We start from the raw sequence: 17,223 nt of genomic DNA on the forward strand, positions 1-17,223 counted from the left end.
CTTTTACTTATTTTAAGATGGAACGATCAGCATCGCAATGAAGTTGCTATCAGCAAATTATGCAATACAACAGACAACACAAAAATGAAAGTTTGACTATTTTAAAGTATTAACAATAGTTTTTCTGGAAAACGCTAAATGGCAACGTGCTAAAGTTAGGTCGTTTATCCATATCTATGGCATAGACTAATCAGCCTGTTTGTTTTTAAATCTGTGCCCATGCAACACTTTCATATGTATTCATTTAAAAAAATAAAACATTTATATTTCCCAGCTGCTAGGACGGATTCTTCTCTCACAGTAATCTAAACGACTATTAAGTCTTTCTATTATATGATAATATCTATTTTAGCAATTTTTATGTATAACAATGCATATATTATCAGGTCATTCTGCAAATTGTTATGCAAATATTAATTCGAACACTTAATGAGCAATAACTAAGTGATCGCATGTTTTTTGTGTTGTATTCTAGACATGGCTACAATGTTCTTCTAACTCACCGCTACTCTCAAACATATGAAGGCATTTACCTATCAAAGACCATGTTAAGTAATGATTCATAACCTTCCAGTTCTCCTGAATCAGGAAGCAATTCGTTGTAACACATTGTGAACCGGATGGGGAGGTTGTTTTGTTGACATCGGCCGAAAACGAAAAACTGAAGAGAACGTAGCTAGCTAAATATTAAAAAACATATTAATGAATTGAATCAACAACAGAACTACCGCTGTGTAAAGATAAGGTATGACACTGTCTGATAAAAAGTGCAAGTGAGCAGTGTTGACAAATCTTGCACATAGTTAGCTAGATCACCAATCATTTACAAGCCAGCGGGATAACGTTAGCTAATAGCTTTCTTTACCTTGCCAGCTAATACTTTAGTTAGCGATGGAGCTGATGTAGCTTGCTAGTTAGCTAAATAGCTAACTGTCATGTTAGAAAGTTACACTGTCTCGTTAAATTTATGACCAAGACAATTTTCTCTACAAATTTATTGTAATAATTTACAGTTAACTTTTGATTTGGCTAGCTATTCATTCAGCATTAGCGCATGTATGGGCATCTGTAAAATAATTATCGTCAGTTAAGAGCTATCAATTATTTTGGACTTGCTTTTCATTTATGACGTGGTTAACTAGCTAGCTAATTAGATATTATATTATTTCGACAACAACAATTAGATAACATTTCACCCAATATGCTGTACCTAATTTATCGACGTATTAATGTTTGTACTGTAGCTTTCACTGCGTTAGTAATCTAGGTAGTGTAATTAAGTCAAATGCATAATGTAAGGCTTCAAAAGAAGCAAGCAAAGCTAACTATCTGGTGGAATATTTGTTTGCTTCTGCAAACATTATTTGTAAATAATTGACATACAGTTCATGTTATGGACGCCATGCCTGTCAATACAATTTCATTTATAATCCTAAATTAATTTCGTTTTGTTACAGTTGACAAACAAGTATGATATATATATCTTTAACATTAAATATTGTATCTGTATCAAAGCAAAACAATGTGTTTTTTTAGATGTGTCTATAAAAGCATTGTCAAGTAGCTTAATGAAAACATCTTGTCTTTATTTGTCTCCGCTAGCTTCTTGTAGGCCTAAACCCAAAGTTAGGGAGGTCTTAAGCACTGCCTCTTCTTGTCGACCAACTCGTCCATCCCAATGCATACCCTTTGAGAACTTCCCAGCACCCACCTCCGGAGGCCATCTGCTTTGCCCTTTTGTTGTCAAACAAGGGGTTGGGAGAAGCAGCCGCTGACATGGCATCCAAAGCAGGGGACAACCCTGACAGCCTCATGGCGCTGTCCACAGCCTTTTGCCTGAGGAACCTAAGGAAGACCATGTGCTACCTAGGTGACAGAAACAAGCTCTGTCTGCGCTCTGACGTCTTCCTGCCCAGTGAGATATGTGACAAGCTGGTCAACACGTAAGTACAGATTTGGGACGAGTCATTCTTATTCTAATGGTTAATTATGCATGTCTAATATTTTCGGACCACTGTGTTGTGGTCTATTTGCAGAACCTGTTAGTAGAAGACAACGGAAAAATGTAAAATAAGAACTAAAGTTATCGCTATTTTTAAAATCTTTAACTGGTTAAAACATCACTTCACATTCCACCTGTTGTTTTGCAGTTGTTTACCAGCTAGTTTTCAAGGCTTAAAATGAGGAAACCCAAGTTATTTGTATCAGCTTTAATGTAGAGCAACTTGGTGCATTCATCCTAAGATAGGTAGGATAACCACATAACCCAGTAATAGTGAGAACATTTTCTCAAAATGTTGAATGTGTTGAGAGAACATTTGGGGTGTTCAGATTTCCTTATTAGCCCCTCCTCTGACTAATACTCACTACTGCAAGTTGCTCTGCCAAATGTCTTGGAAAATGTTAATATGGCACCTTCAACAATGATTTCTTTGTGGCACACTCAAATGTTATGTCCATCTTCACAGATACATGGAACTGGTACACACAGACAGCAACTTTAAACCACAGGACGGCTTCTTCCAGCTGTTTTCGGACCCACGCAGCACTAGGCTTACCCGGATCCAGCTGAGGGAGGACATTGTCCAGGACAGGGACCTGGAGGCCATTGGGAAACAGGTGGGACCTGGTGGAATTAGACCAGTCTGATGTCAGATCTCTTTGAGCTGTATAAAGACCGTAAGAAATTGCTATATGCAGGGCTGTGAAAACGTTTTGTCAATTACTGTTTGTCTCTGTTTTTGTTAGTGAATGTTTTCAAAGATTCAACCAAAACCTAAAATTAAATAAAGAGGACCTAAGGTAGCATATCACAAAATTTAGTATATCCAATATCAAAACACAGGAACTGATAGCAAATGCTTCCTGTAGCTGTTGCACAGTATGTCACATTTTGGAATCATTTTGGCCCACTTTTCCACACGGAAATAGTACCACTCAGTGAATTGAGAGAAAGTCAGTTGATATGCCTGTGAGCCACATCTGAAGAAGAGCTCCTGGCCCGCATTTTAAAGACCGCTTTGCTTTTTTCCCCCACTGCATTAAATGGGTGGGGCTGCAGTGTTTCTTTCTGGAGGACATGAAGACTAACAATGTGGGATGGTTTCTCCAGGCACTTTAGGCCTTAACTAGACCATATTGGAATAAGCCTTGATATTACCATCCTTCTAATTACAACTAAAGCAACAGCCAGGCACACCAACACAAAAAGAATATTCCAAAATGAGCATGCAGAGGGAATATTAATGTTTGGAATTCAACTGTCAGTAAATAATTTGATAATATTTCTTTACAAACTGTTGTGCAAAATAAAAAAGTGTGTAGAAGAAGACTTAAAACAAGCGACCAGTGTTCCCACATTGACATATTAACAGATGCCAACGTGAAAGCTGTCCCCGTGTGTTAGCTTTGAGACCTTTGTAAGACACCCAAACCACGCACCTTGTTTAGCATTTCGGCTGCCCTTCCACCCAAGAGGCAGGGACCAAGTGTTGTCCGGTTCTGTCATTTAATTCCTTGACACACAGGCGCCGCTGTCGTCTTAAGTGGGAAGTTCAGTTACAGGTGTTAACGTGGGCTAATGGAGTGGCCTCCACCGCTGAGACACACCTGTGTGGTTGTTGGGAAGTTCAGTTACAGGTGTTAACGTGGGCTAATGGAGTGGCCTCCACCGCTGAGACACACCTGTGTGGTTGTTGGGAAGTTCAGTTACAGGTGTTAACGTGGGCTAATGGAGTGGCCTCCACCGCTGAGACACACCTGTGTGGTTGTTGGGAAGTTCAGTTACAGGTGTTAACGTGGGCTAATGGAGTGGCCTCCACCGCTGAGACACACCTGTGTGGTTGTTGGGAAGTTCAGTTACAGGTGTTAACGTGGGCTAATGGAGTGGCCTCCACCGCTGAGACACACCTGTGTGGTTGTTGGGAAGTTCAGTTACAGGTGTTAACGTGGGCTAATGGAGTGGCCTCCACCGCTGAGACACACCTGTGTGGTTGTTGGGAAGTTCAGTTACAGGTGTTAACGTGGGCTAATGGAGTGGCCTCCACCGCTGAGACACACCTGTGTGGTTGTTGGGAAGTTCAGTTACAGGTGTTAACGTGGGCTAATGGAGTGGCCTCCACCGCTGAGACACACCTGTGTGGTTGTTGGGAAGTTCAGTTACAGGTGTTAACGTGGGCTAATGGAGTGGCCTCCACCGCTGAGACACACCTGTGTGGTTGTTGGGAAGTTCAGTTACAGGTGTTAACGTGGGCTAATGGAGTGGCCTCCACCGCTGAGACACACCTGTGTGGTTGTTGGGAAGTTCAGTTACAGGTGTTAACGTGGGCTAATGGAGTGGCCTCCACCGCTGAGACACACCTGTGTGGTTGTTGGGAAGTTCAGTTACAGGTGTTAACGTGGGCTAATGGAGTGGCCTCCACCGCTGAGACACACCTGTGTGGTTGTTGGGAAGTTCAGTTACAGGTGTTAACGTGGGCTAATGGAGTGGCCTCCACCGCTGAGACACACCTGTGTGGTTGTTGGGAAGTTCAGTTACAGGTGTTAACGTGGGCTAATGGAGTGGCCTCCACCGCTGAGACACACCTGTGTGGTTGTTGGGAAGTTCAGTTACAGGTGTTAACGTGGGCTAATGGAGTGGCCTCCACCGCTGAGACACACCTGTGTGGTTGTTGGGAAGTTCAGTTACAGGTGTTAACGTGGGCTAATGGAGTGGCCTCCACCGCTGAGACACACCTGTGTGGTTGTTGGGAAGTTCAGTTACAGGTGTTAACGTGGGCTAATGGAGTGGCCTCCACCGCTGAGACACACCTGTGTGGTGAGGGGCAGGGTGACAGATGGATGGTGTGGTTCATGGACCCTGTCATGTTTGTCCTTTCACCTGCTTCTGGAAAGGTCCAGTTAATAATTCAGCCCCCAGGTCTACATGCACCACTGAGCGAAGGACAACGCAAATGCATTCGCAACAGAAAAGGTTAATATGCAAGCCTTTATTTCTCCCTCCTTGTTATACCAGTATGAGTGTGTCTTCCAGGGGGATCATGGGTAATGGATTAGGGTTATTCATTACGGGTGCATCCATGAGAAAAGTCTGGGCCAATGTCAGTTGCCAATATTCATGTGTCCAACATCGCCCGATTCCATAGACATGTCATGTCTGTACCTTTGCACCCTGCATATAAATGAAATGAAAATGTTGTTTCTGACCATGATTGAAATTTAAACAAATGGAATTTCAGTCATACAAAAATAAAAATGTCTATATATTTTAACAAAAAATAACAGAATGGCTATTACAAAAGACGTACTAAGGCATTCGACCTGTTCAACAAAACTGTAACGGAGGAGAAATGAAAATGATAACAGAAAACAATAGAATGACTAGAAAAATATATCGTTTGGACATCTATTTTGTCATTGGTCCAAAATTATTCACCAAATATAAAGCAACTGTCCGGTAATGTTTACTGCATTTTTGCCTTTAATCTTCCAAAACTGATTGTGGCCCAGTATATCGTTGCATACCGAGCATTCAACTCTTACCCTACGTGGTCCGGAGCCAGCTGGTTTTCGGTTCTACCTTATCATTAATTGCACCCGCTGTCCCAGGGGTAAATACATCCCTGATTAGGAAGTTGCTGTGAAAAAATGGAGTGGAACCGGCCTGGAGGTCCAGGGTTGAAAACACCTGCTGTAGTGTGTGGCTGTATATTAGAACCACACACACACGAAGAGGTACTCGTAAAAGGTTGATCGGCCCCTTAACCAAAGAGGTTGTTCCATCTGCCTATCGTTCCCTCTTTCTCTGTCTCTGTCTCTCTCTCTCTGTCTCTCTCTCTCTGTCTCTCTCTCTCTGTCTGTCTCTCTCTCTCTGTCTCTCTCTCTCTCTCTGTGGATCTGTTTAATTTAGTCATGCACGATAAATGGGGCGCTTCCACATTCTTCTTTTGATGGTGGCAAACATTGCTCTCCCATAAACTGTCTCCCACTTCACACAAGTGTTTGCAGCTCCCGCAAAACCACATGTTAACCTTTGATGTCTGGAGCTGTCATGCACAAACGGTAGAACTTGTTCCTTTAGGACGTGTCAGATTAAGTCTTACTTGCTGTAAGCGTGCTTCAGCTTGTTAGTCGAGTTGTCATCTCATAGAATTGATTCTAAGTGAAAAACTATTTTGAGTTGCAATGCATTAAGCATTTCTCTTATTCTAAATGAAATGGGCAGAAAGGCGACTTCCCCTTTGTTGTCACAGTGTGGATTGAGACCATGTTGGGACATTAGAGCATACCGGCAGACAAGCAGCCGAAGTGTACCGAAGTTCAAGACGAAAATATCGGAGAGGGTTTAACTGCTGTTCCCTCATTATAGTTTATCTCATCATGCCCTGGCTAGCATTTGTGTTGTTTGTGTGTGTGTGCTGCTGAGGGAGAGGGAGTCTACAATTTGTGGTGGTTTGATCAGGACTAGTGTGTTCCCTAGTGCAAGAGGACCCTGCAGTGTTTACGTATTTGCAGTAAAACATTCAGGGATCCTTCTAGATTTAATTAATGCTTTTTAATGATATCACTTTCCGCCTGTGAACGGTTCAGTTGAAAGCGAATGAGACAGCTTATGAGGCAAATGGCTTTTTTGTGTAGCCGAAGTCAACATTTTCTCCAAATGTTAACGTTGGTTTTCTACATTGCTGTTGAATTTTCACAGATGCCTTATTCTACGTCATTCCCAAACATAACAAGAAAGTATACAATCTTCAAAATGACCTATGTGTGATTTGAAAATCGGTGTGATATTGATTCTGGGGGTGTATTTGAACATATTATTTTAAATAAGATTTAATGTTGTTTAAATGCTGTCAGTTCCACTTTAAGAAGCCCTGAAAGAAGAAGTCCTAAAGCATTATACCTTTTAGGCTTTAACTACATGTTATCAAACAAATCTCTGTTGTCTTTCCACATGACCATTCATTAAGTATCAAGTGACACTTTTCTTCCAACTAGGACTTGATCGAGCTCCACCTCACCTCCTGCCACAACCTATCAGCACGCAGCCTCAGGACTCTGACCAGCTTTCGCCAGACGCTGGTTTCCCTCAGCCTGTTCGGCTGCAGCCGCATCTTCTACCGCAAAGGAGGTGCCCCGCTGGCGTTTGACGAGGAGGAGGAAGAGGAGGAGGAGGAGCGGCCGGCCTCCAGACAGGCACTGGACACAGACTTCAGCTTTCAGGGCTTCAACCGGCTCAGGCTCCTCAACCTGGGGGGTTTACCGGAGGAGGTGGATGTTGAGGGCCTGCTGAAGCCCCTACCGGCCCTCACCTCCCTGGACCTGTCCGGTGTTCAGCTGCCCCGGGCTGCCTTCCTGGCCCAGTGGAAGGAGAGGCTGGCCTCGCTGGTGCTTTACAATGTGGACCTGTCGGAGGAGCTGATCAACACGGTGGTGGAGCTGGGGCACCTCCGGTGAGCCATGAGGGGTGAGGGATGAGGGGTGAGGGGTGAGGGGTGAGGGGCGGGTTGTCATCTGGGTGAACCTGGGGTTACTACTTAGTGTTCATAAAGAACTGTCACTCGTAACCCATTGCATACTCTGAACTTTAACTTCCAAAATCAAGCAAGCATCCCATTCGCGCGTTATTGTTTTTTTTTTTATTCCCTTCTGTCTCTGTGTTGCCCAGGCACCTGGATATCTCCCGAGAGCACACCTCCAAGTTCAAGATGACCCGAAAGACCCTGACAGCCATCGTGCAGGGCCTGGTCAACCTGGTGTCCCTGGACATCTCGGGCCACATCATGCTGGACAACTGCACAGTGCCGCACTTTGAGGAAGCCATGGGACGTCCAAGGTAAGTCGTTCGACATCCCTGGCTCGAAAGGCAACTCGTGAGGCATCTACGTAGTGCTCATGAAGGCTCTACCGCGTGCTAGAAGAAGTTGTCATTCATTTTGAAGTTGGAGTCACATTTGTAAGGCAGGCGCGGTTGGTTGAGCCCTTGACGCTTGCAGTGTGTTCGTCTCAGGTATGTGAAGCGGTGGCTCTTAACCTCCGGCCGTCGTTCTTACTTTAATAGGACAGTTTGACAATGTACTCCCTGAAAACGTGGCTACGTCTTCCGTGTTCTGAACACACGTTTCTCTTTCCGATCTTCAGCATTGAACCCTGTAAGAGCAGCATTTACCCATTCCAGGAGCTGAAGAGGCCTCTGCAGTTTCTGGGTCTTTACAACACCACACTGTGTAATGTGACTCACATCCCGGCCTACAAGGTAAAGTCACTCCGACTTGCGTCCCGGGGAGATACTGGGCGTGCCGGGTTTTGCTCCAGTCCGTCATTACAACACAATTCAAGTCTGAGCCTTACTATCAAGGTTGTAGGCCTTGACCGCGGAACAGCATTATGACTTGTCTTATTGTGGGGCAGCAACAGATCAGAGCAGGGTTGGAGGGAAACAAATTCTAATAAACCGCTCACAGAGTATCTCTTCGGAGCGGGTTGTGTCGTCCTGTAGGAAATGTTAACTTTCATTTTCTGTTAATAATAAGGACCTTGTATGTGTGTGTTGTTGCCCTGGGTGTTAAGGCGTCTTCTGTCTTTGTGTGCCTATCTAGGTCACAGGCTCTAAGAATGAAGACCAGGTTCTGAACGCCATTGAGGCCTACACAGAGTTCCGCCCGGAGCTAGCCCACCGAGCCATCAACCAGCTGTTCGACATAGCCAGGATACAGCACTGCAGCCAGCTTCTGCGGGCGTTGCAGGTTCGGGATCTTTTTGTTCATGTGAATGTGGAGTTTCTCTGTATTTTGCCAAGAAACATTTTGCTCCAGAAAGCCAACAGGGAGCCCAAAGAATAGTTATGTGAAGCCACTTTTCTTTCGTAAAAAACACACCCCAGACGGGCACTTTAGTCGATGTGATCTGGAATCCCATGGTACATGTTAAGGAGGATGGGAGAGCTGTCCCCCTCGGTGGTCTGTGTGGTTCAGTTTGATCTCGATCCCCTAGCTGGTGATTGCCGCGCTGAAGTGCCACAAGTACGACAAGAGCATCCAGGTGACCGGCAGCGCCGCCCTCTTCTACCTAACCAACACAGAGTACCGCAGCGACCAGAGTGTGCGACTGCGCCGCCAGGTCATCCAGGTGGTTCTCAACGGCATGGAGCAATACCAGGAGGTCACGGTATGCTCGTGGCAAGGGGTCAAGGACTGCTGTTGTCATTCTGTAGCTCAGCTAACCCATGTGATATCAACTAAGGACTTGTTTGCACTGCGAGAGTGGTGGATCTGTCTTAGGTTGCCTTATTATTTCCGTAGCGTTTGAATTTACACTGGCATGTTTGAGATGTACCACGACAGTCGAGAGGAAATCGAGCGTGATGAATGCACACTGCACAGAAACCTGTTACAGTTCCGGAAATGTTCTTTACACTTGTGAACCTCCGGAGGGGCTCTGTCAGAAGTGTCCCACGTTACCTTGGATGGTGGATTCTTACGCTGTCAATATCTGCAAGTTAACACAACAGAATCATCTAGTGTCTCGGGTCTTCTTCCATATGTCTCGGGAAAATATATCGTAATGTAAACAAGCCCTAAGAAAAATTTTCTAAACGTGTATATGCCTTAGTACTTCAAAGAATATTTAATAACTACCTGTTACCAAATGGTTTCTGGTTATGCCGCTGGCAGTATGTCTCAAAACAAACCCAAGTGTAATTATTATACTGTGCAATGTTTTGGTAAGTAAAATGCTGTCAAGTCAAACAACTGTTTATTTCACCACAGGCTTTGTAGCTCTGCCAAACTTGTTCATCCGTCTAACACATCAGCCAACACATTAACCTTCTAGTTGGCCCGTTCACCAGTCGGCCCGTTCACCAGTCCACGTGTTTTCTCTACCTTTCTCCAGGTTCAGAGGAACTGCTGCTTGACTCTGTGTAACTTCAGCATCCCGGAGGAGCTGGAATTCCAGTATGGTCGGGTCAATCTACTACTGCTGAAGATCCTGGAGCCGGCTCGGCAGGATGAGTCCATCCAGCGTATCGCTGTTCACCTCTGCAACGCCCTGGTCTGCCAGGTGGACAACCACCACAAGGAGGCCGTGGGCAAGATGGGCTTTGTCAAAGTAAGAGAGACTTGCATTTGGTTTTATATGAATAAACGCTTGGACACACACGCGTGCAGTTGGTGGTTGACGCTTTACATTGTCAAATGTTAGATTTTTATGTTCCCCTTGCTTTTGTCTGTCAGACCATGTTGAATTTGATTCAGAAGAAGCTACAAGACAGGATGGTGAGTCTTTGTTTTTCCTCTCTGCATCTGTTCTGACCTCAACACATCTGTTCAGTTAGACTGAGCCGTGTCATATTTGAATTGTTATGAATCATGCACTTAGCTGATTCCAGGCACACCGGAATAGTGTTTGGACATGCAAGCGTTAAGAAAAGATTGAGAAACCTTAAGAAAACATTGAGAAACCTTATGAAAACATTGAGAAACCTTAAGAAAACATTGAGAAACCTTAAGAAAACATTGAGAAGCCTTAAGAAAACATTGAGAAGCCTTAAGAAAACATTGCGCGACAAACCCGGTTCAAATGTACCCTGACGGGTTTTTAACAGTGTGACCAGGTGATGGAGTTTTCCTGGAGCGCCCTGTGGAACATAACCGATGAGACGCCAGACAACTGTCAGATGTTCCTCAACTGTCGGGGGATGAGCCTCTTCCTGGATTGCCTGAAGGTGATCTGGGACATGATGTGTTAAAATATCCGGCCAGGGAACTCTGAAACCGGAACCCCTCCTCCTGTCATCCGCAGTTTCTCACCTCGTTCTCCTTCCCTTCCTCTCAGGAGTTTCCGGACAAGCAGGAGCTTCACCGTAACATGTTGGGGCTGCTGGGTAATGTGGCAGAAGTGCGGGCACTGCGGCCACAGCTTCTTACACCACAGTTTATCTCTGTTTTCAGGTGAGGCCTCCTTTGTCTCTTTTGAATGGTTGCATGCAGTTTGGTCTGGCCTTGCTGTGTGGGACCGTGGGTGCTTGACCAGGATACGTTTAGACTATTTGGTCAACATGAATGCGAAGGCATAGACCAGGGACCTGATCCCAGATGCTACTGGGAGATAATCGATACATACAGCCCCACAGTCTGTCTTTCAAGAGATTTTAATTACTGGAGACTAACTAGGACACAAAGCTGGATTCTGCTTTGCTGGCCAAACACGCTTGTTCCAATCAACTCCGACAGGGTTCTCCGCTCCCAGGAGAAGGTTGTAGAATGGATTGGTAGAATTATTGTATTTTAATTTGCTTGGTCAACAGCTTTACATGACATCTGAGGCGTAGAGCTGAAATGTTTTTTTGAGGAGAAACCCAGTGCACTATTTTACTAATGATCTAGTTACACTGGTTCAAAGAACAACTTGGGAGAGTCCGATGGTAGTCTTTTTATGATAAATGCTGTAAAACCCCTGCTTTTTCATCCAGGATTATTATACAAATAACAATGTTTCTTTTGTTAACACTCCTATCTGTTTCCTGTTTGCTTTACCGTTGTTCAAATATGAAGCGTGCAGCAAACTGACGTTTTAATTTCTTCTTTGGTGACAGTAACCTGCTCGACAGCAAGGCCGATGGGATCGAGGTGTCGTACAACGCTTGTGGAGTGCTGTCACACATCATGTTTGACGGCCCAGAGGTGTGGGCCATGGAGGAGCCTTTGAGAGAGACGGTTATGGACAAGATGATGGCTGCTATCCAGAGCTGGGACGTCACATCCCGCCGGAATATCAACTACAGGTGAACAAAATGCTCAACGGAGATCCTATAGACACGTCAGCGGAGAGTCTATAGACGCGTCAACGGAGGGTCTATAGACGCGTCAACGGAGAGTCTATAGACGCGTCAACGGAGAGTCTATAGACGCGTCAACGGAGAGTCTATAGACGCGTCAACGGAGAGTCTATAGACGCGTCAACGGAGAGTCTATAGACGCGTCAACGGAGAGTCTATAGACGCGTCAACGGAGAGTCTATAGACGCGTCAACGGAGAGTCTATAGACGCGTCAACGGAGAGTCTATAGACGCGTCAACGGAGAGTCTATAGACGCGTCAACGGAGAGTCTATAGACGCGTCAGCGGAGAGTCTATAGACGCGTCAGCGGAGAGTCTATAGACGCGTCAGCGGAGAGTCTATAGACGCGTCAGCGGAGAGTCTATAGACGCGTCAGCGGAGAGTCTATAGACGCGTCAGCGGAGAGTCTATAGACGCGTCAGCGGAGAGTCTATAGACGCGTCAGCGGAGAGTCTATAGACGCGTCAGCGGAGAGTCTATAGACGCGTCAGCGGAGAGTCTATAGACGCGTCAGCGGAGAGTCTATAGACGCGTCAGCGGAGAGTCTATAGACGCGTCAGCGGAGAGTCTATAGACGCGTCAGCGGAGTGTCTATAGACCCGTCAGCGGAGTGTCTATAGACGCGTCAGCGGAGAGTCTATAGACGCGTCAGCGGAGAGTCTATAGACGCGTCAGCGGAGAGTCTATAGACGCGTCAGCGGAGAGTCTATAGACGCGTCAGCGGAGAGTCTATAGACGCGTCAGCGGAGAGTCTATAGACGCGTCAGCGGAGAGTCTATAGACGCGTCAGCGGAGAGTCTATAGACGCGTCACTCTGATACCAACTGTACTTAAATGTCCTCAGTAAACGGATGAAGGTAGATTGTCAGGGAAAGAGTTAAAGGTGCACTCCTGTCATATAATCATCTGTTTGAAATCTCTTTCCCGCTGAGAAGTCCCAACTTGCACCCACCTCTAAACCAAACATTGACAGATGAGGATGAGTCTTGTAGATGCAAAGGGATTTTTTCTGAATGATCACTTCATGGATTTCTCCCGCCCCTTTTCTGCTCAGGTCCTTTGAACCAATCCTGCGCCTGCTGCCCCAGAGCATCGCACCAGTGAGCCAGCACTGGGCCACGTGGGCGCTCTTCAACCTGGTGTCCGTGTACCGTGAGTATGACTGGTGGTTGGGTGGGTTGCCAGCAGGTAGATGGTGGTGGACTTTCTGGGCGACCGATGCAATGTATTGGGTCTGCATGAGCAGTCTGAAGAATGTGGAAGTGTACCCAAGGCCCATTTTTGTACCCTTAGTTAAGAAATCATGCACTATAACTGTAGTCCACCTAACCTGACTGTCTGGTCTAGGTTGTCCTGGTAGTCTTGTCTTTTTCTTGCTTTGAAAGTATTTAACTCATCTTGAAACTTCAGGGCATTTCATCACAATTCTATGGGGCCCATAATATCGGTTAGATTTCCGTCCCAAGATATTGTTAATACTTTCCCAATCATGTTTTCTCTGTTTATTCTTTCCTTTGTCTTTTTCTCTTCTTCACCTTCAAACGTAGTATTATTTAAATAAAATCTTCTGAATTCATTTCAATGTTTGGATCCTGAATGCCGCTTTAGTCAGGAACATCCTGAATTCTTCTCATAATGATTGTTAGGTTCAATTTGAATTGGTGTGCACCCACTGTCCATTAACTCTTGTTGCTTGCTTTTCGGGGTTTGTGGCTGGGTATCCCTAAAAGTACTGCTGATATAAATTGGGCTTTGTAAAGTAAATTTGATTGATTTATTTTTTTTGACTGCGCAGCTGGTGATTTTTGAATCCTTTCCCTTGTGCACAGAAAGCAAGGTAACAACTAGCTAGTTACTTAGAATGTTTCTTGAATGACCTAGAGAGTAAGTAGTCAAGTCTTGAAACAAACCGACGGTGAGTCCCCGGCTTGTGTGCAAAGTCTCTGAGTTGGGTGACACTCTGTGGCTCGGATGCACGGTTGTGAACTCTAGGGGAGTCAGGCTGAGAGCTGGTGGCTTTCATTTAGGCATTAGCTAGCTTGGTGTGCGTCGTTGCGACAGTTGTCACTTTGATCTTGAGTTTGTCTCCGCAGGAACAATTATCTGCGCATTTTCAGCTACCACAATTTCACAGTGACAGACCAGGGCTATTGTTAAATGTTTTCTTTGTTAATTTTTCTTCCTCTCTCCCCTTAGCGAGTAAGTATTGCCCTCTGCTGATCAAGGAAGGAGGGATTATTCTCCTGGAGAAAGTGCTGGAGCTCCAGACATCGCACGAAGAGACCAAGGAAATGGCACGGTACGACCTGTTGACCCACCCAGACATTGAACTCGCCACCTTAAAATCAGGGCGATATTTCTGGAGTTCATGATCATTTCGGTGCCTCCTTACATCGCAACTGTTTTGGTTTGAAGCAATTCATTAAAATGTTTTTTTTTTCCCACAAATGAAAGATGCTCTAGTCACCTCCCAGCCAAATCCAGGGGAACTAAGTTGACACCGCGGTTCCTCTGTTTTGTTTCAGGAAAGTGATGGAGCAGTGTGAGAACTTCAAAGAAGACCCCATGGAAACGACCAGGTAGACAAGGGCCATCAGAGGTTGGTGTCAGGGGAGCAATACAGCTACAGGAACAACAAGTCGAAACATCATAGGAGTCCTTCTTCACTATCTTCTCACCGCAAGGGTCAATTACGTGCATCGATTTACTGTAGAACAGAGCAACGTTTTGATTATATATTTTTTTTGCCTCCAACGGGCATTCCGGACTGGACCTTGTTACGTGACACTATTAGGAGGTTGAGATGTGGTGCGCGGACTTCGTGTGTGCGTGTGTATTTTTTGTGTTGCACATGATAAGCATAATTTGTTTTATGGATTTGTGTTCTCTTAATGGTTTGTTTTGGGGTTTCTGGTGGGTGTGCTTGTCCTTGTTTGGGTGTGAGCGTGCTAGAGTGTGCGTGTGTGTATGCGCAGAAATATGTGCTGGGGTGCGTTTGATATAACGAGGGGGGGGGGGGGTTTGCTTCTTTGAAAGCAAAAGGAGACAAAAACGGAGGTCCTTGCTGTCTTTCCTCGTCCGATGTTTTGGGTCTAGCGAGAGGCCCTCCATTGTATAAGCTTAGGTCCCAACACACCGTCGTCAGAGAGCTTCGTTACGGCCAGCGGCCGCCTTGGCAGGATGCCCAGCCCTCTCAGTGGTTTCTGACAACAGACATTGTAAATGGATGATTGGTGCCCTGAGGTGTGGACGAGCCACTGTCATATCCCAAGCAGCACTCATCCCTGGACAGTTGTTATTGCACAGTGGAGTCGCCATGTCTGCCCGGGCCCCTCCGACCTACACAGACCAGCAGGGGGAGGGGATCCGTGGCGATGGCCCACCTGCAGTCTTCCTTGAGCCTGTGGCATGGGCGTGGGGGTGGTCTTGTTTCTATTTTTTTTTTTTTTTTTTTTTTTTTTTTACATTTTTGGAGTTGTAGTTACATTTTTGTTTCTGTCTGTTTTTATTATATATGATTATAAACACTCCAATGATTTAATCTGTAAATCTAGGCTTGGTTCCCTTTTCTTTATATATTACCTACAATGAAGCTGAGTGATGAGAAACCAACCAGGGAGGACGAGTACTGTTAGGATTTTAGGAATCTCAAAAAGAATATGCTAATGTTTTAAGTCTGAATGTGGATTTGTCAAATGAAAATATTATTGTGTCTCATTGTATACATTTTTACACATGCTACCTGCATTTAGCATACAGTGTCCTTCACCATGAAATCTGGAATCATCTTTAGATTTTACACATACAAATTTTGTATGTAATTTCTGAACATTTGGGAACCATGTAAAAAAACTAAACCTTTGATATATCATATTCATAAAGTTGGCCTTGATCAGCTAATGTCAAATGTAGATTGGCTGCTAAAATACTCACTGCATCCATCTTTAGACAACCTGACCAAGAAATATAATGTATGTTAAAACAGATTTCATTGATTGGTCTATGTTCAGAAATATGTGAAGCAATTTCTCCCTACAGAATGTGGTTTCATAAGATCTTGATATCTTTACAAAGAATGAAAGGTTCCACATTAGACTAATTTGTAATTGTTCGATCCCTAGCTAGTGGTTTTATTTACATTTTTTACATGCAGTCCCAAACATTTAGATATTAACTTTTCATTTTTTGAACAGAAATCTTCTTTTCCATTAGGTGTAGAATTATTTAATCCTACCTTTTCCATGTACATTGTCTTAAAAAATGTTTTTCATGTGATTTTGTATGTTTGTATTGTATGCCTGGTTCAACTATATTTATATTGTTCTTTCACAGTTATGGTGGGAGTTAGTTTTCAAATGGGAGACCAAAATGGGCATGGCCTATAGAAATGGAAAATATACTATAATGTTAGAAACCTCACTTCATTGTAAGTTTGATAATGTTGGAATCTCTTATAATCATTGGGCAGAGTAAAAGGGAGGGTTGTTGCTGGGTGATTTCTGTATGTCTGCAGGCTGCAGCATTAGCTCTTAGCACTAAACATATCACACAAGTTAATGAAAACAAAAGATTAAGTTGCAAGTGTGGAACATCTGAGGAATATGTAGGTAACACATGACATCTCAGTAGGTCATAATTGTGTTACCTACTGCCAAAATGTGCAAGAGGTGAATGCATATTGCTCACATGGCATCATCGTTTTAATCCCTTTCGGTAGCACCAATAATTTTACATTTGATTAATTTCTCTGGTTTCAGTTAATTAACAATAAAGTTGAAGTGGTTATATTGTATTTCTCTTGTGTTTTTATTCATGCTTCACTGATAATCTATGTAGTCCAAATGATTGAATCCAATCATGCTGTGGGTTGTGCCCTTTTTAAAGCTATTTAGTTTACATAAATTGGGCACTTGCAAACAATGTTCCTACCTTGCAACAATGCTTGTCTTTAATTGGATGTGCAAAATGCTGACGCAGTTACCTGAACCCTTCCCTTAAAATGATAATGGACATCATGATTTGCAAGTGCAACGTTATATCACTCCGGGCAAAAAAAAGATCTAGATTGAAATATCCCTGCCAAAACAAGCTCTCAAAATGAAGAACAGAATTAATTTGTTTCAATACAATAATAGGACTAAAACTTCAGGTTTCATGTTTGTGTTTCTGTAATGACTGTGTGACATCCCAAAATCCATAAAATGTAATTGTGACCAATGGGGACATTGAGGATTAGGACTAAATGTTTTGTTGTGATTGTAATGGTATGGTATACCTTTATGATTAGTAAAGGTTTCATACCAGGATTTTTAAGGACATTCAGCTTTGGTGTATTCATTTAAATAGTTAAGAGAATGTGAGAAAAAGACATCCCTAGGACAGACTG

At 44.1% G+C, this 17,223-nt stretch overlaps 1 protein-coding gene and 1 long non-coding RNA gene across 2 annotated transcripts; one reads left to right on the forward strand and one right to left on the reverse strand.

Moving 5' to 3' along the window:
• Positions 1–623: 623 nt before the first annotated feature.
• zer1 (zyg-11 related, cell cycle regulator) lies at positions 624–16,629 on the forward strand. The gene is made up of 16 exons (XM_010866991.5): positions 624–745; positions 1,603–1,943; positions 2,469–2,619; positions 6,997–7,451; positions 7,667–7,834; positions 8,140–8,254; positions 8,598–8,744; positions 8,992–9,165; positions 9,892–10,107; positions 10,233–10,274; positions 10,604–10,723; positions 10,834–10,949; positions 11,594–11,782; positions 12,892–12,989; positions 14,034–14,136; positions 14,363–16,629. The coding sequence occupies exons 2-16, from the start codon at positions 1,777–1,779 to the stop codon at positions 14,418–14,420; spliced, it is 2,319 nt and encodes a 772-aa protein (XP_010865293.1). The 5' UTR covers positions 624–745; positions 1,603–1,776; the 3' UTR covers positions 14,421–16,629.
• LOC109616608 lies at positions 4,657–6,987 on the reverse strand. The gene is made up of 3 exons (XR_004576784.1): positions 5,542–6,987; positions 4,810–5,170; positions 4,657–4,734 (listed from the first exon to the last, which is right to left on the reverse strand). It is a non-coding gene; the product is annotated as an uncharacterized LOC109616608 (long non-coding RNA).
• Positions 16,630–17,223: the final 594 nt, after the last annotated feature.

This window comes from Esox lucius, chromosome 14, assembly GCF_011004845.1.
Source record: "Esox lucius isolate fEsoLuc1 chromosome 14, fEsoLuc1.pri, whole genome shotgun sequence".
NCBI classification, from domain to species: Eukaryota; Metazoa; Chordata; class Actinopteri; order Esociformes; family Esocidae; genus Esox; species Esox lucius.